Raw genomic sequence first — 26,160 nt, 5'->3', positions numbered from 1 at the left:
CTTAGTTTTCCTTAACACACTTGCTTACCAAACACTTTGAGGGATCATCTCTAGAAGCCTGCAGGCATGTGCTTTTGGTAAGCATTAAACCCACGTGGGTGGACAGGTGGAGAGACAGGATAAAGATATGTCATCGCCCATGACCAAGGGCTGATGTCCCGACTTCATTTTGCTCCCCAGGTACAGCTGTACCTGCGCAGGTAGTGGATTCACGGGGACCCACTGTGAGACCTTGATGCCCCCGTGTTGGTCAGAGCCCTGTCACAACAACGCCATCTGCGAGGGCAGTGCTGACAATTACACCTGCCACTGTCGGCCTGGTGAGTGACGGAATTCCTTCCACTATTTTTTTTTTTTTTGCGTTGAATAGAAACAAATCGCTTATGGCAAGTGGAAACTAACAACTCTTGTTGCTGAAGTTTTAAAACCAGCTCTTTCTTCTAGTTATCATTGTTTGATTTAATCGTGTTCTTCAGTGCCCAAACACATCTATTGCTACACTGTGCATTATCTGAAGTAGATTACCAAGCTGCCCAATCATAAGAATCTTCTAGAAGAAATACAGAGGAAAAAAAAAAATCAATGGAAGAGTCGATTTCCCAGCATGGTTTTTGTGGACTAACATTCACTGGAAGATGCTTCCTTTTCTTCTAAGATGTTTTCACTGATGCCTAGAACATGTTAAAACCCATGATACTCTATTAAAATCCTAAGTGCTTGTGTTATAATTCATGGAGTCAATCAATGTGATTTTTGATGGTCCCCATAGAGAGTGTAGAATGATTTTTCAGAAATGGAAGTATTCGGCACACCTTTTATAATGTAAAAGCCAATACAAGTTACACATACATAAAACATAATTTAAAATCACACTTAAAAGATAATTGGACTTGAGCATAAAGGTGATAGGAAAGAGTATGTGATCCTTGAATCAACAAGCCACTCATAAATATTGATGTTAATTTTGGCAAAAAACCTGCTTGACATATTTCAACCTAACTCTTACTAGGATTTTATTGCTAGAAATGAAAGAGCATCTCATCTCTCTTCTTTCTTGAGCCATTGGAAAACAACCGATAAGCTTGTGATTATTTAAAATCTAAGCTTACTGACCGCCTATCCCCACCTCCCCACTCATGTTATTGTCTAAGGAAAGGGAGGCCCTGTAGTTGGGGGGAGGCGTGGAGACTGGGGTCAGCGCACTCAGTAGCAGCTTCTGATCAAAAGGCGTCTCATTGCCTGAGGAACGTTTTACATGCTTTGGTAAAAACCAAGCAAACTTAGAAGTATGAAAGGAAGCTTGGAATTCGCCTGCGGCTCAGAGCTCTGTGTCTCTCACGTGTCTCCCCACTTCCAGATAATGAATAGGACGGATTTGTTATCCTTTGGTCATCGATCCTCATCACTAGGAAACAATTTGTAACACTTGAATCAACAGGTCACCTCCAACACTGAATTTTTTCCAAAACGTGTTATTCCACGTTCTTGTCATCAGCCAACACTCAGCACTCAATCAACACTCTGAACAGGACCTCAGTCCAGAAGCAGGGGGTGGAGTGGACAGCTTGGGAGCAGGACAAGTCCACCATTTGCTAACCGAGTAAATTCTTATATTTCTCATCCACAAATGAAGGATAAAAAAGCTATTTGTAGTATTGTTGTGAGGGATAAAGTTATAAAAAGGGAGCCTGGCATATATTAAGTACTCAAAATAAAAGCAGGTATTATTACTACATTCCAAGTTCTACACCAGGAGGTGGGGAGGTGGAAATTGTATATGACAGATGGTTTCTGTGCTCTAAAATAGGGGTCCCCAACCTCTGGGATCTAATGTCTGATGATTTGCGGTGAGCTGATGTGATAATAATAGAAATAAAGTATACAATAAATGTAGTGTGTTTGAATCATCCCGAAACCACCTCCCCACCACTCTCCAGTTCATGGAAAAATTGTCTTCCATGAAACCCATCCCTGGTGCCGAAAAAGCTGAGTCCTGCTGTTCTGAAGGGTTTGTAATGGAGTCAGGCAGCAAAGGAGAGCTGCCTAAAAAGACCAGTTTGAGTCCCATTCATTCAAGCCACAAAGTTTTCACTGCCAACTATATATGTGAGGGATTAGGGGATCAAAAAGACACAGTTCCTCTTTCCAAGGAGCTTAAATTCTATCAGGAATACAGTGTGAAAAAATTGTGTACAGTACAATTTTGGGTGGCTCAGACAGTAAAGAATTTGCCTGCAATTCGGGAGACCTGGGTTCGATTCCTGGGTCGAGAAGATCCCCTAGAGAAGGGAATGACAACTCACTCCAGTATTCTTGCCTAGAAAATTCCACGGACAGAGGAGCCTAGCAGGCTACAGTACATGGGGTTGCAAAGAGTTAGACATGACTGAGCAACTAACAGTTTCACTTTCACAAGAATCTCTAATAAATTCTGTAAAAGGGAATAAGAGGAGAAAATGTTTATTGATGGCTTGACTGAGGAGGGAGCATTTTAGAAAACTTGAAAGATCACTAAGCACATCCCAGAAATGTACCCACTAGCTGTGTGACTTTGGCCACATCTCTGCTCTGAGCCTCGGTTTCCTCATTGACAGATAAAGCAGAGATGATGATGATGATATCCACCTCATAGTGTCATTGTGGAGTGAAGTCCAGCAATACAGAAGGACCTCCTAGCTCAGCCTAGACCACAGCAAGTTGATAAATGTCAACCCAACACCAGAATTAGGAGATGGGCTATTCTGGACCCTAAGGCCAGCAGGTGGTAGCTCATTACTTGTTTGAGGATAGAAGAGAGGAAAAAAGAAAAGGGAAAGACGAAAGGGCAGCAGGAGCACAGAGAAAAGAGCCCGTCCAACTGTGGGGCCTGGAGGGACTCTTCAAAATGCTGGGCTACGCAGGGCTGAGGGTAGAGGGGTGGGCTGAGGAGCAAGACGAGACTGAAGCCAGATCCCGATGTCTGCCCTGCAAACCATGGGGCGGTCTGACCTGTTAATTTACCAAGAGCTCCCTGGCACTTCAGTGGAAGAGTGATGGAGAGAAATAAGGCTGCCGCAGGGAATCCCGTGAGACTTCTGCAGTGGTTTAAATAAGAGGTAAGTCACACACCGGAACAAAGATGCCAGTGGCGAGGGTGGGTGTGAGTGTATGGACGGCCACGAGAGCCCTTTAGGATGTGGAAATGACGTGGGGATTGGGAAGGGGGCGCCAAGTTAGGACAGTTCTGCTTCTGAGTTTCTCTCTTGGGTCACTGGATGGATGTCGATTTTGCCCAGAGAGAAAACTCAGGGTGCCTTTGTACCCAGTTCTCACAGTTATGTATAAAGAGAGGGTTTAATGCCACAAGCTACTCTATGTCTAAGAATCGGAGACCACTCCTTTGGATCATGAGAGAACTGCCACTGAGCACCATGACGAGAATACAGCGCTGTAATTGCCCAGGGTCCTCATTTCAGGGGTAATTAATCTCAAGCGTCGGTCACCTTAAATGCTTATCTTAAAAGTTTTCTTGTTACCCAGAGAAGATTGGGTGTGGTTTTTTTTTGTTTTTTGTTTTCTTAAAACATGTAATTTAAGAACCCTGGGGTCTTGACTCAGCATCATAGTGTTTCTTTGTACGGAGTTTTATAGGAAAACGTGTTAGAACTATTGAATGTAGCCTTGACTGAAGGAATCTATTTATATACCTGGTTAAAGGGAGCAGCAAACAGAATCCCCACAGGGCCCAGCGGTAGGGACGGGACCAGTAATACCATAAATCAGAACCTCCCTGACGTTCAGGATAAGAATAAAGACGATGCATGAGCTGGAAAGCAAAAAGGATTTATGAAAGTACTAAATTACTTCTTAATCTGGCTCTGCAGAAGTCTTCAAACTTAGAATGAGGAGAAAATTGAAAATAGAACTTTAGTAAGTCAACTGTAGCACATGTTTATAAAAACTTGTGAAAACCATTATTTAGAGAATATCTGTAGATCCTTAAGTATGAAATAAAATCGCTTAAAAAGTAGACATGCAGACTTAAGAGACTGGGGGCTCTGGGGGTGGGGGGCCGTTACACTGGGGGCCCTGGGGGTGGGGGGCCGTTACACTGAGGGCCCTGTGGGTGGGGGCCGTTACACCGGGGGCTCTGGGGGTGGGGGGCCGTTACACCGGGGGCTCTGGGGGTGGAAGGCCGTTACACTGAGGGTGGGGGTGGGGGCCGTTACACTGGGGGCTCTGGGGGTGGGGGCCGTTACACTGAGGGCTCTGGGGGTGGGGGTGGGGGCCGTTACACTGGGGGCTCTGGGAGTGGGGTGGGGGTGGGGGGCCGTTACACTGGGGGCTCTGGGAGTGGGGGTGGGGGTGGGGGGCCGTTACACTGAGGGCTCTGGGGGTGGGGGTGGGGGCCGTTACACTGAGGGCTCTGGGGGTGGGGGCCGTTACACTGAGGGCTCTGGGGGTGGGGGCCGTTACACTGAGGGCCCTGTGGGTGGGGGCCGTTACACCGGGGGCTCTGGGGGTGGGGGGCCGTTACACTGAGGGCTCTGGGGGTGGGGGTGGGGGCCGTTACACTGAGGGCTCTGGGGGTGGGGGTGGGGGCCGTTACACTGAGGGCTCTGGGGGTGGGGGCCGTTACACTGAGGGCTCTGGGGGTGGGGGCCGTTACACTGAGGGCCCTGTGGGTGGGGGCCGTTACACCGGGGGCTCTGGGGGTGGGGGGCCGTTACACCGGGGGCTCTGGGGGTGGAAGGCCGTTACACTGAGGGTGGGGGTGGGGGCCGTTACACTGAGGGCTCTGGGGGTGGGGGCCGTTACACTGAGGGCTCTGGGGGTGGGGGCCGTTACACTGAGGGCTCTGGGGGTGGGGGTGGGGGCCGTTACACTGAGGGCTCTGGGGGTGGGGGCCGTTACACTGAGGGCTCTGGGGGTGGGGGCCGTTACACTGAGGGCTCTGGGGGTGGGGGCCGTTACACTGAGGGCCCTGTGGGTGGGGGCCGTTACACCGGGGGCTCTGGGGGTGGGGGGCCGTTACACCGGGGGCTCTGGGGGTGGAAGGCCGTTACACTGAGGGTGGGGGTGGGGGCCGTTACACTGAGGGCTCTGGGGGTGGGGGCCGTTACACTGAGGGCTCTGGGGGTGGGGGCCGTTACACTGAGGGCTCTGGGGGTGGGGGTGGGGGCCGTTACACTGAGGGCTCTGGGGGTGGGGGTGGGGGCCGTTACACTGAGGGCTCTGGGGGTGGGGGTGGGGGCCGTTACACTGAGGGCTCTGGGGGTGGGGGGTGGGGCCGTTACACTGAGGGCTCTGGGGGTGGGGGGGGGCCGTTACACTGAGGGCTCTGGGGGTGGGGGCCGTTACACTGAGGGCTCTGGGGGTGGGGGTGGGGGGCCGTTACACTGAGGGCTCGGGGGTGGGGGTGGGGGCCGTTACACTGAGGGCTCTGGGGGTGGGGGTGGGGGCCGTTACACTGAGGGCTCTGGGGGTGGGGGTGGGGGGCCGTTACACTGAGGGCTCTGGGGGTGGGGGGCCGTTACACAGGGGGCTCTGGGGATCCGGGGCCGTTACACTGGGGGCTCTGGGGGTGGGGGCCGTTACACAGGGGGCTCTGGGGATGCGGGGCCGTTACACTGGGGCTCTGGGGGTGGGGGCCGTTACACAGGGGGCTCTGGGGGTGGGGGTGGGGGCCGTTACACTGAGGGCTCTGGGGGTGGGGGTGGGAGTGGGGGCCGTTACACTGAGGGCTCTGGGGGTGGGGGCCGTTACACTGAGGGCTCTGGGGGTGGGGGCCGTTACACTGAGGGCTCTGGGGGTGGGGGCCGTTACACAGGGGGCTCTGGGGGTGGGGGTGGGGGCCGTTACACTGAGGGCTCTGGGGGTGGGGGTGGGAGTGGGGGCCGTTACACTGAGGGCTCTGGGGGTGGGGGTGGGGGCCGTTACACTGAGGGCTCTGGGGGTGGGGGTGGGGGGCCGTTACACTGAGGGCTCTGGGGGTGGGGGGCCGTTACACAGGGGGCTCTGGGGATGCGGGGCCGTTACACTGGGGGCTCTGGGGGTGGGGGCCGTTACACAGCATTGTGGGCCCATCTGACATGTGCTTCACTTTCCTCTCCAACTCTCAGTTTCTCCTTCAGAAGGTTGATAAAGACCCCAGGAGTCAAATGTGACAAAAGTATTATACTGACGAGCAAAAGAATTTATGTTGCGATTATGATTTGACATGGGACCCCGTATAGGTTTTAATTAAAATTACAAAATGAGCATTCATATTATACTAGCATTATATTAGCATCTTACTAAGCTTACATTTTTGGACTAACACTACGCATAGTATGTGAATAGTCGAAATCGCTAAGAAGAACAACCCAATGGAAAAAGATATGAAATGATAAAAACATTGTCAAAAAATATTAAATTCAATAATACCTGGGGAAAATGTAAAACAAACAGTGATAAAGTATGATTTTTTTCTCTAGACAACTGGTAAAAATTTTTGCTTGGTGTGGCAAATGTTGACAAGGGTCTGGACCGTACATGCTCTTATCCTGTGCCAGTAGACGTGAACAACCTCTACAGTTTCTCTAGAGGTCGTTACCAGCATCTATTAAAATTTGAAATGCCCATAACCTATAACCCAGAAATCCCACTCCTAGCATAGACCCCAGTGTTGCGCTCAGACATTTGCACAAGCCACATTTATGATGTTATTCAATGCAATATTGTAATAGCAAAAATGTATATAAACCCCCTAAGGGAATGGAGTGGTCAAATGATACGCATCTATGTTATGGAATGGAGAAGGCAATGGCACCCCACTCCAGTACTATCCTTGGCAATAGTTAAAAATTATGAGTGAGCTCTGTATTTCTAACATGGATAGATTGTGCAAGGCAGTAAAGAGACCAAGCTGTCCTGAAGGGTGCATGCAGTCAGTGCAATTCCAGTTACGTTAACACACACAATAAACAGACACACACATAGTTTTAACAGGTGCCTATGTCGGTAAAACCACAGAAAATGGTTCTGGCAGGCACTTTGTTTTATATTTAATCTCCAAATATTTTATAAAATACTAAATCATTCATGTTTTGTTGTTTTTATTCTTGTCCCTAGTAAAATGACCCAGCTAAACCCATTCAAATACAAAAGTTTTTTCCTCTGTCTCACTGTGTGTAAGGAAATCATTTACCTCTGCTTTGAGGTTTAAGAGAAGAATTTAGGTTTGGCTGTGTGCTTTCTGCTGAGTGTGTGCTATATGCTAAGTCGCTCCAGTCCTGTCTGACTCTTTGCAACACTGTGGGCCATAGCCGGCCAGGCTCCTCTGTCCGTGGGGTTCTCCAGACAAGAATACTGGAGTGAGTTGCCATCTCCTCTTCCAGGGGATCTTCCCAACCCAGGCATTGAACCCACGTCTTTTACGTCTCCTGTATTGGCAGGCGAGTTCTTTACCACTAGTGCCCACCTGCAGTCTGCTGACTTTACATCTATAGTCTGGAAAAATATATCATTTTTTTTTTCTTGCTTGACATTCAAATAGTTGCAATGTTTGAAGAATTGGAGTTTAGTTAAAACTTCCAGGTTAAGTCAAGATGATCCTGAAGCCCCTTGTTCATCCATCGTTGTTAAGTGTTGGTTGGTTCTATGGAAGTGACTCCGCTGTTGCTCTTACGTTCACGGAAGCCCCCTTTATCAGATCCCCTTGCCGGCTCCTCGAGGGGGGGCGCAGCACCTGTTATCTGGTGCCAGCCTCTGGTCAGGCGCATGCTCCGTGGTTGAGGAGCTCTGAGCCCGCAGCCTCTCTGGCCATTTATCCTGCAGGATACACGGGCGTCCAGTGTGAAACCAACCTCGACGGATGCGGGAGTGGCCCCTGCCAGGCCGGCGGGCAGTGCGTGGAGCTGTCCTCGGAGAGGGGGCGTGAGCGCCTGGCCCAGCTGCTGTCTGCATCCGGCCGCCCTGAAGCCTCCAGTTACGTCTGCATCTGTTCACCCGGACTCACAGGTAAGGCCCGGCGTGGGGAAACGCCTTGACTTTCTAGCATTTGCTGGCCGGTCACGCATTCACCCGGAGAGCGGCGCTGTGTAAACCCTGTGCCCTGGTGCAAAGGTCCCCCTGTGGGCCTGGAAAATACCTCATTTCACCTATCGTGATTCCTCATCATGAGGAAAATGTTAAAAACAGGGGTAGAAGAGGCGTACGACAGGGGAAATACTTGTATACTTTTATCCTGGGAATTAGAAGCCAACTCAAGCTCTTCACCTTAGAGACAGAAACTTTTAGAAGTTTTGTGTCATTAAATTTTATAATAATGTTACATTTTGTGTTATTCAAATTTGCTTAAAAAGTGTATTTATATTTACACTGAGAACAATGATCTAGTCTCAAGTAATCAACTATTCTATAGTGGAAGTTGTTCCCCATACCAAATTTAAAGGGCTCTGTCTTACTCTACAATATTCTTACTCTAAACCCACTGGAAATTTGCACAAACAGTTGTGTTTGTGTCTGTTCCCGTTTCTGAAACTTTTCAGAAGTTTGGAGACAGTCCTGTATTTGATGATGAGTAGCAATTACCTACAGTTGCATAGATACCACTGAGAAAACTAATTGCAACCTAGATTTCTACCTTATTTCTCTCTCAATAGATCCAGTGATATCTGAGGGCAATATTTCAGCTGCTGTTGGGGATTTCTGAGAAAACTAAATAAGGAATAAGAAACAAAGCGGATGGGTCTGTTTACACTTAGTATTCCCTTTCTTTTAATGTCTGTTTTTATGTGGAATGACCTTTAATTCTTGGCAGTGTTTGCTATAAAGTTGCTGTAGAGAATGTCCTGACTCACTGTCCCCTCTGTGAAAACACATAGGAGAAAAGTCTTGCCAGTGTCAACATCAGGAGTATAGTTCTTCCTGAATAGCTTCTAGCTTGCATGCTTTTCCCCTTAGTAAAAGGTGTGCAAATAAATCTTGATAAATGAAAAAAAGCATGAAAGAAATCTTGCAATACATCACATTTCCAAACAATGTAAGATGCTGGAAATCTTACAGGTAAAAGTGGGTTCTACAAGCATATAGGTTTTTCTGATAATACATTTCTGTACTTACCCCACCCCTGGGATTATTTAAATTTCCTGTTGTTTCTTACAGTTGCCTTTTTTTCTTGTATTTTCTGAATTGTATGATCTTGGTATAGTGTAAGTAATTTTGTTAATTACTGTAAGTTCCTCTTGAAACAAGGTAAGGGAGTTATAAATGTTTTTCCTTGGGTTTAAGGTTATAAAGAGGAGATTCTATCAAAGTCAGAGGCCACTGCTAATGTTGCCTCATCAGATGAAAGAACATGGCTGACCGATGTATCTATAGATCCAAACACTGAGGGCTCTGGGGGTGGGGGTGGGGGCCGTTACACTGAGGGCTCTGGGGGTGGGGGCCTTGATTTCTGAGGAGCAGCTGAGGATGACTACATGAGTTAAGAAGTCCTGGGCTGCCCCAAGTATGGCTTCATGAAATTGCTCATTTTGCACTCATGTGATTTCCAAAGAGGGTTCTCAGAATCAAGTGTCCTTCAGATAGTGATTCAGGGTCACATGCGGGTTTAGTCGCCCAGTCCTGTCTGACTCTTAGCGACCCCACAGACTGTAGCCCACCAGGCTTCTCTGTCCATGAGATTTCCCAGGCAAGAACACTGGAGTGGGTTGCCATTTCCTTCTCCAGGGGATCCTCCCAACCCAGGGATCGAACTCTCCTCGCCTGCATTGGCAGGCAGATTCTTTACCACTGAGCCACCTGGGAAGCCCCTTTGTAGGCTGACTCATATCAGTCTTACACATAATTTGTTCAATGTATCTTATACATATTTTGTTAGATTTGTACCTAAGTATTTCATTTTTGGAGTGCCACTATAAATGGTACTGTGCTGTTAATTTCAAATTCCACGTGTTCACTGCTGTTACGTAGGAAAGCAATTGACTTTTGACTTTTATATATTAACCTTGTGCTCAGATACTGTGCTATAATCATTTGTTAGTTCTAGCATATTTTTTGTCAGTTCTTTCATATTTTCTACATGAACAACCATGCTCCTGCCTTTTAAAAATGTTAATGTTTACATAGTATGCCTTTTTCCATCCTTATACTTTCAGCTCTCTTGTCATTTAATTTGAAGTGAGTTTCTTTTAAATGTCATAATAAAGAAGCATATTATTGGGTCATGCTTTTTAAAAATTGTTCCGTCAATCTCTACCTTTTAGTTGATATATTTAGACTATCTACCTGTAAGTAATTATTGATGTGGTTGGGGTAAACTGTGCCATTTTATTATTTGTTTTCCATTTGATTTCTTTGTTTTTCTTTTCTTACCTTTCTATGGGATACTTGATAATTTTTTAAGGTTTTCATCTTGATTTAGTTCTAGTATTTTTAGATGTACTGTGTATTTTTCATATACACAATATGGTTGTTCTGAATATTACAATGTACACATGTAACTCGTAGACTATTGGTATTAACATTTTACAATTTTGGGTGAAGCAGAGGAAAACTCTTTCTCCATTTAGGTCCCTTTATCTTCTCCACTTTAAAGTATCATTGTCTTGAGGATAAGATGGTATTCTAATTCTTATTTTAATCATTACATATAATTTAGAACGTTTATGAAAAGAAGGGGGTTCTGTTATGTTTACCTGCCCTCTCCATTGTTCTTTCTTTCTGCCTTTTGCCTCAAGATTCTTATGCTGCCAGTTCCTTTCTGTTTAAAGAACTTCCCTTAGCTTTTCTTTAAGAAAAGTGTTTAGCTTTTACCTTTTAGCTTTTCTTTGTGTGCTAGTGATAATTCTTTTAGTTTTTGTTTATCTGAGAAAGTCTTTATTGCCCATTTATTCCTGAAGGATAGTTTGTTGAATATAGAGTTCATGGTTGACAATTCTTTTCTTTAAGCATTTGAAAAAATATACATCTCTTCCTTCTGCACTCTATGTTTTCAAGTAAGAAATCCACTCTCATTGAAATGATGGTCCCCTGTAGGTAGCGCATCCTTTCTCTGACTCCTTGCAGGGAAAATTATGGAGTGATTCAACTCTATCTTTAGTTTTCAGAATTTTGTTCATGAATGTGTCTCTGTGTCTATTTTTTTTCCAATTTGAAATTCACTCAGCTTTTCAAATCTGTGGATTTATGTCTTTTGCCAAATTTAGGATGTCTTTAGCCAAGTTTTTCTTTTATTGCTCTTTCAGCCCTAGTCTCTTTTTCTTCTCCTGCAACTCTGATAATGTAAGCTTTGTGTCTTTTCCTATTTTTCCACAGATTCCTGAGTTCTGTTAATTTTTCCCTCTTTTTTGTTTAGAATGGGTAAATTTTATTGATCTGTCCTCCAAATTCACAAATTTTATTCTCTTTCATCTCCTCTCCACTACTGTGCCCATCCAGAGAACTGATCATGTCTCCTATTTTTATTTTCCAGTTTTATAATTTCCATATTTTATAATCTAATTCTTTACTAATATTGTCTATTTTTCCTTTTACCTCAAGAGAATTTGTAACGGCTTATTAAGTCATTTTATGATGGTTACTTTAAATCTTTGTCAGATAGTTTCAAAATATGATTCAGCTCAGATTGAGTTGATGACATCAGTTCACTTTCTTTTCTCACTCAAGTTGTGGTTTTCCTGATTCTTGGTATGATGGGTGATTTCTCAATTGTATCTAGGACATTTTGGACATTATGTTAGGAAACTATTAGTCTTATTTGAATTTTTAAAATTTTATCGGGCAGTCAGCTTTTTAGTTTTGACGAACAGGTCATAGTCTACTTCTGTGGGCTCTGCAGGCCCGATGACCAGTTAGATTTCAGAGTCAGGGCAGTGTCACTTTGGTCTGCTTGGTACATCTGGTGCCACATGGGCTCCCACTGATCTCTGCTGATGATATAAATGACACAGTGTACTTTTTGCAAGCTATACACATTTGCAGTTCTATCACTTGTTAGATTAAAATAAATTTCCATCACGATTAAAAATGTAACTGTGACTAATATGTTTAATGACAGACCTCCATTCAAAGAAACCATTAGAGTTGTTAAATATAGCTACAAGCTTTTCCAGTTTTAAAATTATAATTAAGGATGTATCTATTGCTGTTTACTCCATGTACAGTTACGTTCCATGTTGAAAATAGTTGTGGTTGCATATTTAATGTAATTTCTAACTTTCTATAACGTAAAAAGTGAAATATATCAGAGTAGAAATTAACTGAGATTCCAAGAAGACAGTACCCAGAGAGACAGAAATAAAGAGAGCTCCAAGCCATGGAAAATGGGAAATAGAGAAGACGTGGGCAAAAGGGGCATGCTTTGCGCTTAGTCACTCAGTTGTGTCTGACTCTTTGCAACCCCATGAACTATAACCTGCCAGGCTCCTCTGTCCCTGGGATTTTCCAGGCAAGAATACTGGAGTAGGTAGCTATCCCGTTCTCCAGGAAATCTTCCTGACCCAGGGTCCTGCATTGCAGGCAGATTCTTTACTCTTCTCTAATTATCTCAAAATCATTAAAAATATTCTTCGGCAAAATTTCTTCACATAACCACCATAGCCATTTTGTGCCTATAGCTGCAGTGATCAACTTGTAATGAGAATGGTGGATAAAGACTTGATTTAAAGTCTGTTTACTTAAACCCACATAGATAATTTTAATGGTAAACTAAATAAATCTATAATTGGAGAAGGCCTGTAGTTGAAAAACACTGTTGAGTTCATTCCAAAACTATAAATTATCTTTATTTTGTATGACCATCCTTGACCGCTGCTAGAAAGAATGTTGGCTGCTTCTTTCTGTCATGTTTTAACTTTTGACTTTGGGGCACTGGACTCAGTTCTAGGGATATAATGATGAAAACACATGATCTCTTCCCGAAATAAGGTGAAAGAATGAGAGGAAAAAAGATGCACAAGAATATAAGACAATACAGTAACTGCCACAGTGAAGCCATTAAAGGTACAGCCAGAGAAATCAGGAAAGAGGACCTATGTCCGCTGCTTATGTCAGATAGAATTTAGTGGAAATTACAAGAATCCAGATGACTTGGTAGTATTTTAATACAAATAATCATGTTACTTCTAAACATTAAGAAAGGATGTCGTGACCTGTGTGCTTACCCTTGGACATCGTGTTCTAAGCTAAGTTGGAAACAATTGACTCATGTTTTTAATGTGAACATTTTGTTTCTGTTTATCAAAATGTGGTGATAAAACCTCTAACAAGTTTCCCAAGGGCTCATAAGCCAAGTCCAATTTTCAGCTCTAACTTTCACTCGCCACCTCCAATCAGTGTTTCCTCCACGAAGAGCAGCGCCCTCATCGCTGGTCTCTGGAACGTTTCCTTGCTGTCTCCGAGGCGGGGGTCTTCTTCTGCCTCGCCCATCTGCTCTGTGCATGATAGGAACCGAGCCGTGCAGCAGGGACTCCTGCGCAGTCCTGGCTCCAAACCTCAGGCAGAAATAGCGGGGTTCTCAACAAGGAACACCCCGAGGAGAGCCACCTGGCAGAGTGACCGCACACGAGGCCCCTCGGGATCAGGTTCATCCGCCTCCAACACAGTGTCGCTAAAAATGAAGTGTTCACTTCTTAAAAGTTAAACGCTGTCCTTTTACCCAGATCCAGCTACAATAGACACACAGGGCTGAACGTGTAACACGGAAAGCTTCCTATGTTCATGAAGCGAGGAAGCAAGCGTATGGGCCCGTCAGCAGCTCCTACCCACAGAGAAATCGTCTACAGAGTTTGTTCCTTTGTTGTTTCAGGCTCACTGTTCTTAGAGGTGCACTCTTCCCCTTATTAATAATTCCAAGCTTGAGACTATAAGTCCTAAATAACTTGAACAGATATTAAATGCACATGTAAAGCTGTATCCCTAGAAGAGCAAAGTTTGCTTTCATCCTTATTTACGTAATGAAGTGTTTATTAATATTTTCAATAGATTCATCCAGTTCATTTACCTTTGCTTTCACTTTGAATTTTAACGTCTATAAACAAAACCCTTTGTAGTACACATATGAGCACATTTCTGCATGTACTACTTTTGATTTAGCTGTCTCAGCTCTAACAGTTAGGAAAGGTGTGTCACCACCTTATATATCAATTGATTTAGAAAATCATCTTCATTATGCTTACTACCTACTCTCTACAAAGGTATCTTGTAGGGAAAATTAACGGTCATGATGTGGAAGGTCAAATTCAGGCCAGATACAGAGATGGCTGCATCTGTGAGACCCTCAGGACAGAGATAGATAATAACAGCTTCTCGGCTTGTGGCTTTATTGTTTTATTGTTGTTGTTTAGGCGTTCAGTTGTGTCCAATTCTTTTGTGACTTCATGGACTTTGTAGCCCACCAGGCTCCTTGTCCATGGGATTTCCCAGGCGAGAATACTAGAATAGATACCCATTTTCTTCTCCAGATGACCTTCCCCACCCAGGGATCGAACCTGTGCCTCCTGCATTTTGGGCGGATTCTTTACCACTGAGCCCCCTTGGGAAGCACTTGGCCACTTTATTAGGTTAGCATTATTTTGTTGGCTTAACATTGAAACAAGCTAAGGAAAGCTCTCAAATGGATAATCAGCAGATAGATGTCACTTCTCCAAGTATTCTGGTCGACATGTACTAGGAAAAGAAAAGTTTTCTAAAACAGAAGAATAAAACCATGGTAAATCCTTCACCTTGAAGTTTATAATTACAATCTCCATAATCCATATTGTCATGCCACTGGTGCGACTTGGATTCTATTTTTGTGTGAGAGATGTGGGCCACCACCATTTATAAGACCTGTAAGGGAAGTAACATTCCCCAATAATAGCCAGGTGTTGTTAGAGCAGGAACTCGAAGCGGATGTTCAGAGAAGAGGTCGAAGATCTCAGGAGCTGGGCTTGTGGGAGTCCCCCCTGCGCGCCTGCACACGGCCTGGCAGCGGTCGGTTTGCTGCTGGTGAGGACGGCCGTCTGCAAACCCCAGCCGATTCATTCCCTGCTGCTCAGGTTCCCCCAGAGTTTCTTTAAGCATGCTAATCTTCAGAGGAGAAGGGGGCGACAGAGGATGATTGGGTGGCTGGCATCACCAACTCAATGGACATGAGTTTGAGCAAACTCCGGGAGATGGTGAAGGGCAGGGAAGCCTGACATGCTGCCCTCCATGGGGTCGCAAAGAGTCAGACACAACTTAGCAACTGAACAACAATAACAACAGCAATGTTCAGAAAGAACAGTATCAGGGACCTCCACCTGGTTTAGTCAAAGATTATAGCTCTTTCACCAAAGGCCACTGCTGTGTTCTTTATTGAGAGTCTGTATCTCGACAGCCACATGGAAGATACTTCAGAAGCACCTTTTCCTCCATCACGTACCCTTCCCAAACCACGTACACACACACATTTGTCTGGAGCTTTACTCCAGCCCTGAGCAGCTCAGGTCCCAGGCCTCAGGAGAGCATTAAAACCTTAGATCAACCAAATTTGCCAAGGAGTTAGGTCTCTTTTTACAGTAAAAAGTTCTGTTATAGCTGCTGTTGGCTTAAACCAGCCCTCCTTCCACAGTAGTCCTCTTCCACCTCTCCCTACTCGGTCACTGAGCAAGTATTCTTGGAAAGGCTGGAGTCAGAGTTGATTATAAGTTTGTTTAAAGTTCCTCACCGTGACTTACAAGTCCGCTTATCTTGGCACTTACAGGCATCCAGCACCCCAGGTGTTTTCATCCAGGCCAGGCGAGCCCTGGTCTCTGATGCCAGAATGCTCTGTACGTTGCCTAATTTCACCTGATTGCCCATCCTTTTCTGATCTGCCTCCTATATGCTAAAAGTCTCAACATTTATTATAAACTCCATTATCACTCTCCTTACCTCTTTTTTATTTTTTTATTGTAGTATAATTGATTTACAACGTTGTGTTAGTTTCAGGTGTACAGCAAAGTGATTCTGGCATGTATATATGTGTGTGTGTATACATATATACACATATATTTCACACTATTTTCCATTATAGCTTATTATAAGACATTGAATATAGTTCCCTGTGCTTTATAGTAAATCTTTGCTGCTTATTTATTTTATGGGTAGCAGTTTTGTATCTGATAATCCCAAATTTCTAATTTATCTCTCCCTGACCCCTTTCCCCTTTGGTAATCATAAGTTTGATTTCTATGTCTATGCGTCTGTTTCTTTCTTTTTTGTTGTTGTTCATTTAAAAAACTTTTTTTTGGAATATAGTTGATTTACAGTATTGAGTTAGTTTCAGCTGTACAGCAAAGTGAATCAGTTATACATATACATATGATCTTTTCTTTTTTAGATTCTTTTCCATATAAGGCATTTCAGAGTATTGAGTAGAGTTCCCTGTGCTATACAATAGGTTCTTATTAGTTATCTGTTTTATATATTATATACATTCACACCCCAATCTTCCAATTTATCCCTCGCTGCCTCCCCCACCCCCCGGAAACCAAGAGTTTGTTTTCTACATCTGTAACTCTATTTCTGTATTATAGAAAAGTTTACTTGTATCCTTTTTTAAATTCCACATATAAGTGATATCATATGATTTTTGTCTTTGTCTGGCTTCACTAAGTACAACAATCTTTCAGTCCATCCATGTGGCTGCAAAAGGCAGTATTTTGTTCTTTTTTATGTTTAAGTGACATTCCATTGTATATATGTACCGCATCTACTGTATCCATTGCTCTGTTAATGGACGTCCAGGTTGCTTCCATGTCCTGGCTACTGTGATAGTGTCTCAGTGAACACTGGGGTCCATGCATCAGGGGGCATGGCTCAGTGGGGTCCATAGATGTACCATATGATCCAGCAACCTCCCTCTATAAGCTCTTTTTCAAACATTTCTTTCACCTACATGCTTTAGCTACAATCTAGCTATATTCTCAGAATGCTGTTTTTCTGCAATCCTTGCAAATGGTGGTTGTTTTTTATTCTTCTCCAAAATCCCATCTTTGACTCGTCCCCAAAGTCAACTCAACATCCTTTCCAGTTTATTTCTACCTCTAGGCAAGTGCTCCTTCCTCTTCATCCAAAACCCCACTCATTTGAAAGATGTGTCTTCATAGACGGGCTGGTATCTGATGTCTCAGATGGTGAGGAATTTGCTGCAACACAGGATGGTGCCACCTACGTGCAGCCTCTCCTTATTGGGGTTTCCCTCCCATCCCCTGTGCCTTGCCATTAGCCACTGAAGTTTACTATCACTCCTTCCTCATTCTTGGAGACACCCCTGCAAGCCTCATTTCCCAGTTGTTTGACCTCCTTGTTTCCAAATGACTCTGACTGCTACCTGGCTACTTCCATCCACTTCTGCGGTCATGATCTGGACCTTCTTGTCACCAATAATTCATGGAAAACCTCACTTTGCATTCTTCTGTTCTCTGACCACAGCCTCCACTTTTCCAGTTCATTTACATACCAACGCTTTTTCAATGCAACTCGTCAATTGTTCCAACCAATTTTCTACTCATTGCCTCACCTTCTGTCTCAGCTAAGACTTCATGGTCTAACACTACAACTATTTCCTTGCATGTAACCTCGGCTCCCCTGATCCTGTCTCTCTCCATTGTACTCACCTGGCAAAAGTACACGTGAGATTAAACTTCACACTTCATCTTCTCCACTCCTATGAGCAATTTGAGCATGGCTGGAGAAAAACTCACAACTCAGACACTTAACTCACGAACATCGCTTTAAATTTATGACCGCAGATTTCAAGGAGACTCTTAGCCCTTAGACAGTACTCCTTTCAGAGTTCTACTTCCCAAGATGACCTTTTTATACTTTCTCTTTCTTCAAACTTCCATCACCTCCTCCCTCGTTGTTGTTACCCTCCGTTGATTATCAGGTTTCTGGTTTCAGTCAGAGAAGAACCACCTCATCTTCCCTCCACTAAGTCTGTTGTTGGATCTGAGGTTTGATTTTATCCTACTTGCAGTTAGCTCATAATTTAGCACATTGCTGCTTCGCGGACGCCGACAGAAGAGAGAAGCCTTTTGAGTAAGGGGGAAAAAGGCACCACAGCAGTCAGCATGGGCAGTATGTTCACACTGTTTTCTCTTGCACTCAGTCCTTGTAGGGTCCACACGCTGTGCACCCAGGTGAGAACTACACAGATGCAAATGAGGAACACCGAGGTGACGATTCGATGTTTCTATAGCAAGGCTGTGAAGCCTGTTCTTTGTTCTAGAGGGGGATTTACATGACTTCATCCTCAGAGTTGCTTCCTGCCATCAAATCCTGAGAAATGGCCTGGGTGAAGGGCAGTCAGAGCCTTTCATTCTTGGCATTCCCAGCAAAGGACTGCAAGGATGCACAGGGCCCAGGAATCCATCCCACGTTCTGACACTTTCATGGGTGAGTGCAAAGTTTCGGGTGAATATGCCACTCCACTAGCCAACTTGATTAATCTGACTGGGGTCAGTTCAGTTCAGTCGCTCAGTCGTGTCCGACTCTTTGCGACCCCATGAATTGCAGCACGCCAGGCCTCCCTGTCCATCACCAACTCCTGGAGTCTACCCAAACCCATGTTCATCGAGTCGGCAATGCCATCCAACCATCTCATCCTCTGTCGTCCCCTTCTCCTCCCGCCCCCAATCCTACCCAGCATTAGGGTCTTTTCCAATGAGTCAACCCTTCGCATGAGGTGGCCAAAGTATTGGAGTTTCAGCTTCAACATCAGACCTTCCAATGAACACCCAGGATTGATCTCTTTTAGGATGGATTGATTGGATCTCCGTGCAGTCCAAGGGACTCTCAAGAGTCTTCTCCAACACCACAGCTCAAAAGCATCAATTCTGCGGCGCTCAGCTTTCTTCACCATCCAACTCTCACATCCATACATGACCACTGGAAAAACCATAGCCTTGACCAGACGGACTTTTGTTGGCAAAGTAATGTCTCTGCTTTTAAATATGCCATCTAGGTTGGCCATAACCTTCCTTCCAAGGAGTAAGCGTGTTTTAATTTCATGGCTGCAGTCACCATCAGCAGTGATTCTGGAGCCCAAAAAAATCAAGTCTGACACTGTTTCCACTGTTTCTCCATCTATTTCCCATGAAGTGATGGGACCAGATGCCATGATCTTAGTTTTCTGAACGTTGAGCTTTAAGCCAACTTTTTCACTCTCCTCCTTCACCTTCATCAAGAGGCTCTTTAGTTCTTCTTCACTCTCTGCCATAAGGGTGGTGTCATCTGCATATCTGAGGTTATTGATATTTCTCCCGGCAATCTTGATTCCAGCTTGTGTTTCTTCCAGCCCAGCATTTCTCATGATGTACTCCGCATATAAGTTAAATAAGCAGGGTGACAATATACAGCCTTGACGGACTCCTTTTCCTATTTGGAACCAGTCTGTTGTTCCATGTCCAGTTCTAACTGTTGCTTCCTGACCTGCATACAGGTTTCTCAAGAGACAGGTCAGATGGTCTGGTATTCCCATCTCTTTCAGAATTTTCCACAGTTTATTGTGATCCACACAGTCAAAGGCTTTGGCATAGTCAATAAAGCAGAAATAGATGTTTTTCTGGAACTCTCTTGCTTTTTCGATGATCCAGCGGATATTGGCAATTTGATCTCTGGTTCCTCTGCGTTTTCTAAAACCAGCTTGAACATCTGGAAGTTCACGGTTCACGTATTGCTGAAGCCTGGCTTGGAGAATTTTGAGCATTACTTTACTAGCATGTGAGATGAGTGCAATTGTGTGGTACTTTGAGCGTTCTTTGGCATTGCCTTTCTTTGGGATTGGAACAAAAACTGACCTTTTCCAGTCCTGTGGCCACTGCTGAGTTTTCCAAATTTGCTGGCATATCGAGTGCAGCACTTTCACAGCATCACCTTTGAGGATTTGAAATAGCTCAACTGGAATTCCATCACCTCCACTAGCTTTGTTCGTAGTGATGCTTTTCAAGGCCCACTTGACTTCACATTCCAGGATGTCTGGCTCTAGGTGAGTGATCACACCATCGTGATTATCTGGTGTGACGTGATTATCTGGCTGCGATGGCTCGGCGCAGAAGCGCGGCCAAGAGGAGCTAGGCCGGGCCGGGGGCCAGGAGCCAGGGGCGGCGGCCGAGAGGGGCTAGGCCGGGCCAGGTGCCGGGGGCGGCGGCCAACAGGGGCTAGGCCGGCCGGGGGCCGGGGGCCGAGGGCGGCCGACAGGGGCTAGGCCGGGCTGGGGGCCGGGGGCAGCGGCCGACAAGGCCTAGGCTGGACCGGGGGCCGGGGGCCGGGGGCCGGGGGCGGCGGCCGAGAGGGCCTAGGCCTGGCTGGGGGCCGGGGGCGGCGGCCGACAGGGCATAGGCCGGGCCGGGGGGGCGGCAGACAGGGGCTACTCCGGGCCGGGGCCCGGGGGCCGGGGGCGGCGGCCGAGAGGGGCTAGGCCGGGCGGGGGGCTGGGGCCGGCGTCGGTGGCGGCGGCGAGAGGAATTACCCAAGGCCCAAGGTAAGAGAAACCCAAGTAAGATGGTAAGTGTTGTGAGAGGGCATCAGAGGGCAGACACACTAAAACTAAAATTACAGAAAACTAGCTAATCTGATCACACGGACCACAGCCTTGTCTATCTCAATGAAACTAAGCCATGCCATGTGGGGCCACCCAAGACGGATGGGTCATGGTGGAGAGGTCTGACAGAATGTGGTCCACTGGAGAAGGGCATGGCAAACCACTTCAGTATTCTTGCCTTGAGAACCCCATGAACAGTATGAAAAGGCAAAAGGATAGGACACTGAAAGATGAACTCCCCAGGTCGGTAGGTGCCCAATATGCTACTGGAGATCAGTGGAGAAATAACTCCAGAAAGAATGATGGGATGGAGCCAAAGCAAAAACGATACCCAACTGTGGATGTGACTGGTGATAGACGCAGAGTCCGATGCTGTAAAGAGCAATATTGCATAGGAACCTGGAATGTTAGGTCCATGAATCAAGGCAAACTGGAAGTGGTCAAACAGGAGATGGCAAGAGTGAACGTCGACATTCGAGGAATCAGCGAACTAAGATGGACTGGAATGGGTGAATTTAACTCAGATGACCATTATATCTACTACTGTGGGCAAGAATCCCTTAGAAGAAATGGAGTAGCCATCATGGTCAACAAAAGAGTCCGAAATGCAGTACTTGGATGCAATCTCAAAAACGACAGAATGATCTCTGTTCGTTTCCAAGGCAAACCATTCAATATCACGGTAATCCAAGTCTATGCCCCGACCAGTAACGCTGAAGAAGCTGAAGTTGAATGGTTCTATGAAGACCTACAAGACCTCCTAGAACTAACACCCAAAAAAGATGTCCTTTTCATTATAGGGGACTGAAATGCAAAAGTAGGAAGTCAAGAAACACCTGGTGTAACAGGCAAGTTTGGCCTTGGAGTACAGAATGAAGCAGGGCAAAGGCTAATAGAGTTTTGCCACGAGAACGCACTGGTAATAGCAAACACCCTATTCCAACAACACAAGAGAAGACTCTACAGGTGGACATCACCAGATGGTCAACACCGAAATCAGACTGGGGTCAAATCTGATCTATTTCCCTCACTTAGCATTTGGTTAAGGATATTATCATCAGGACTCTGGGAAACAGGATGAGGTCAATTTGCAGTATTGACTTCAATTCCACTCCTCAAGGTGCTGGACCCGGCAAACTGGGAATAAATCCTAAGGTCATCAGTGGGCCTTATTTCAGTCAAGATGTAGTCCAAAGCTGGACAGTGACCCACTCAAGGAGTTTAGACTGACTTGCAGATCTTTGATATCTTTACAGGGGCAATAGATGAGCAACACTTGCCCCCAAAGGACAGACATTCTCCCACATACAAATACATAATATCAAGGACCACAGTTTGCTCCATTTTGGAATTTGTTGCTAAACTTGATTTAGATCATTGCTACAATGGTTTGGCTAACTGGTACATTGGACAGCATCCCTGAGTAGTTTCAGCCTCGACTGCTGTATAGGACAGTCCAGAGTTTCTAACAGGCATCAGGAGATGCATGTAAATTCTTGTCATTAAGATCAAAACAAGGTTGTAGGGGGGGCTTCCCTGGTGACTCAGTGGTAAAGACCCTGCCAGCCGATGCAGGAGACATAGGAGACACAGATTCGATCCCTGAGTCAAGAAGATTCCCTGGAGAAGGAAATGGCAATCCACTCCAGTATCTTTGCCTGGAGAATTCCATGGACAGAGGAGCCTGGCGGGCCACAGTCCGTGAGGTTGCAAAGGGTCAGCCATGACCGAGCACGTATGCATGCATGCATTTGTCTATACAGATACAAGGTTGCGAGGGGGTAGGTTCGGGAACTGCCTTTAGTGGTGTCAGGCATGCAGAATAATTTAGGACCAGCTGGCTGTGTCCAAGAAGTTTTGCTATTTTTATAGCATATGGACAGGGATGACAAACCCAGTAGCAACCTAAATGGTCAGCTGCATCTGCTGCTAGATTCACCTAGACCATAGGATTGTTTGGCCAGCTGGTGGTACTGAGTCCAAGGGACAAGCAGAGTGAGCTCAAAGTGCCCACCCCGCCCCCGAACCTCCTGGGGTCTGAAGTGTTTGGTCCTCAGATGCTGGGGTGGTGGTTCTCCCTCCATGGCCCCAAGACTGGAGTATCTCCCCAGGAGCTGTAACTCGACCTTGTCTCCAACCATCTACATACAACATCTTTCAGGGAGTGGTTCAGTTCAGTTCAGTTCAGTTCAGTCACTCAGTCGTGTCTGACTCTTTGCGATCCCATGGACTGCAGCATACCAGGCCTCCCTGTCCATCACCAACTCCCAGAGCTTACTCAAACTCATGTCTATAGAGTCAGTGATGCCATCCAACCATCTCATCCTCTGTCATCCCCTTCTCCTTCTGCCTTCAATCTTCCCCAGCATCAGAGTCTTTTCCAATGAGTTACTTCTTCGCATCAGGAGGCCAAAGTACTGGAGCTTCAGCTTCAGCATCAGTCCTTCCAATTAATATTCAGGACTGATTTCCTTGAGGGTTGACTGGTTTGATCTCCTTGCAGGGAGTGGAGTCAGATATAAATAGGAAAAGCTCATTTAAAAAAATCTGCAGAGGTCCATTATACTTTCCAATGTGGTCCAAGCAGGCTACTACCATAGGAGGAATTCGTGGGCAGTATTTTCAACCAAGTATCATTGTCATTATGATCTAGGACAATGTTATTTCAATAAAAGAATCAGAAATCTGAATTCAGTTTGAGTCCCTTAGCCTCTCCTTTGTGGGAGGGGGGCTCCACTCAGGGTGGGTACAAAACAAGCTGGTCATTAGGGGAAAGAAAGAAGCTTCAGGTCCATTAATGGTAAGGGCAGAATCATGAATTTTCAAACTAGGTTTTATATAACACCTCACGTCTTTCATCTTGATCGTTACCCAAGAGGCAGCCTACAAGGGATTAATCTTTTCATGCCCAAACTGCCTTAATAAGGTGTATGGACCAGGAAGAGGTGACAGAGATAGAGTCAGAAATCATTTGGGGTTGGTTTGCAGTTATACTCCTGGGCATATATCTGAAAAAAAGACAAAAAGTCTAACTTGAAAAGATATGTGCACCCCAGTGTTTATAGCAGCATTGTTCACAATTGCCGAGATATAGAAGCAACCTAAGTATCCATCAACACAGATGAATGGATAAACACACACACACACACACACACACACAGGAATACTACTCAGCTATAAAAGAAGAATGAAATTTTGCCATTTGTAGCAACATGGATGGACTTGGAGGGAGTTATGCTGAGTGAAATAAGTCAGACAGAGAAAGGCAAATACTGTGTGGATTCACTTATATGTGGAATCTATAAAATACAGCAAACTAATTAATATAACAAAACAAAACAGACTCACAGATACAGAGAACAAAGGGGTGGTTACCAGTGGGGAGACAGAAGGAGAAATATAGGGATAGGGGCTAAATAGGTCAAACTATTAGGTATAAAATAGGCTACAAGGATATATTTACAACACAGGGAATAAAGCAAATGTTTTATAACAACTGAAAAAGGAGTATAACCCTTAAATATTGTGAATACTAGCCTGTAACTTAAATAATGTCAAGGAAACTTTTAAAAAGTCTACACCACTTCTCAGTGGTGCCAGCAGCCTTATCGGAGAATGAAGGAGTGTGGAATGTCCATTGTTGATCTTGACTAGCTGCCCCTTGTTGGATGCCTCTACAAGGGAAAAAAAAAAGCAGCTTCTGTCAGACGGCAGATGTTCTGGAAAGCTGAAAACAAGAGTCGGTTGACCAGACCGGAACAGCCACAATGTAACCTGAAAATGTCTAAGTGACAAGGTCCCAATAGCAGTCCCCAAGGAGGGTCGGAGATCCAGTGGTCAGTTTTGTAGGAGGAGACAGGGAAGATGCTCCTCTGTGAAATGTGGTCTCCTTCACTGCAGAACCACTGGACCTATTTTGGCAGGAGTCAGACTCTGGCATGCAGTGGTCCTTCTAGCTCACAATCATGTCTTCTATGGGGGTTGACCTATTGTTTTGTCTGGTACAAGAATGGATCCAGACAGTGGTAACAGTGATCTGAGTGGGTCAGGCTTGACGAGCATTTTGGTTCAGTCTCATCAGACAACGTGGGTCCTTCCCTTGGTGATCCGTGTGATTGGACCAAGCTGTCTGATTGGTGGTTGAAATTTCTTTCCGTGATTTAAGGCCTTAAATAGGAGCATCTATAACCAGCCAGCCTGTGGTCTTCCAAGTGGCAGATCATTAACTATAGCCCAAGAGGTAGTAGTAAAAACAAAAAATGCCTGGTCCTTAGAATGTTAACTGTCTAAGGCAAGGAGGACCAGCTCCCATTGAAGCCACTGTGCTGACCAGTCCATACCTCAGTCAGCCTTCTGGAGTTGCTGAGACTGGGTGACCGATGCTTTCCCAGAAACACCATCAGGCCCAAGCATCAGAGGATCCTGGTCTCTGTGGGCAGAGGGCCCCATGAGTAAGCAGTTGTAGTCAAGGTAGTTGAATGGGAAATAAAGTGTTTTCCCCCCAAAGGGATACCTGCCATGTGTGTACGTGTGTGCTAAGTCACTTCAGTTGTGTCCGACTCTTGGCAAATCCATGGACTGTAGCCCACCAGGCTCCTCTGTCCATGGGATTCTCCAGGCAAGAACACTGGAGTGTGTTGCCATGCCCTCCTCCAGGGGATCTTCCCAACCCAGGGACCGAACCCACATCTCTTATGTCTCCTGCATTGGCAAGTGAGTTCTTTACCACCAGTGCCACCTGGGAAGCCCACACCTGCCACATTTTCATGTAAAACCAAACCACTGCTAAGAACAAGTCAGCGCGATCTTGAATACACCATTCCTATCTGACCACCAAGGCTGGTTGTCCTCTCTGTGTTAGTGTTGAAGTCCAGGTTGACTATTCAGAAGTAAGTCTGTCGTGTCTGAGTGGGGCAGGCTGCCATGATTCAGGCACAACAGGGATTAGTAGCTGCCTTTGTGTGTGTCTGTTTTTAGAGGAGTATAATTGGATGAGGCAGGTGCAATGGCCCCCAGCTTCTAAAGCTCCCATACCTTTCTCCTCCTCAATCTCTACATTGCTTCTGTTGCACCAGCCAGGAGAGGACGATGCGTGTGGCAGATCCTAAGTGGGAGAAGTCCCTCTGACCCTTCTGGCGTGGGGAGGTGAGGCAGAGGCCCCATTACTTCCATTATCTGTACAGGTGTGGAAACTGCAGCTGTGCTCTGATTCAGCCTAGGGGCCCCTCCCATAAGGTCACTTTTATCCTCTCCCACTGCCACCATCCAAACTCCGTGCATTGAGTTCGGATGGCCTTTTTATCTCAGGAACACAGACTAAGGACTGTAACCCATGGTGAAAGTGAAGGTCGCTCAGTCGTGTCTGACTCTGCAACCAGGCCAGAATACTGGGGTGGGTAGCCCTTCCCTTCTCCAGGGGATCTTCCCAACCCAGGGATCAAACCCAGGTCTCCCACATTGCAGGCGGATTCTTTACCAGCTGGGCCACAAGGGAAGCCCAAGAATACTGGCGTGGGTAGCCTATCCCTTCTCCAGCGGATCTTTCCGACCCAGGAATTGAACCAGGATCTCCTGCATTGCAGGCGGATTCTTTACCAACTGAGCTATCAGGGAAGCCATGGTGAGTTAGGAGTTAAAGCAACAGCCAC

At 45.7% G+C, this 26,160-nt stretch overlaps 1 protein-coding gene across 1 annotated transcript in view; it reads left to right on the top strand.

Moving 5' to 3' along the window:
• The window catches only part of CRB1 (crumbs cell polarity complex component 1), a 137,560-nt gene that overhangs the window by 13,665 nt on the left and 97,735 nt on the right, over positions 1-26,160 (top strand). Inside the window, exons 4-5 of the mRNA XM_081495275.1 lie at positions 181-320; positions 7,798-7,980. Of these exons, the coding sequence (XP_081351401.1) occupies positions 181-320; positions 7,798-7,980 (323 nt within the window). The remainder of the gene's footprint in view (positions 1-180; positions 321-7,797; positions 7,981-26,160) is intronic.

The sequence above is a fragment of the Giraffa tippelskirchi genome, chromosome 5 (genome assembly GCF_054371585.1).
Source record: "Giraffa tippelskirchi isolate mGirTip1 chromosome 5, T2T-mGirTip1v1.2.pri, whole genome shotgun sequence".
Classification (NCBI taxonomy): Eukaryota; Metazoa; Chordata; class Mammalia; order Artiodactyla; family Giraffidae; genus Giraffa; species Giraffa tippelskirchi.
Note: the sequence above shows the minus strand (reverse complement) of the source record. Positions and strands in the feature narration are given on the sequence as shown.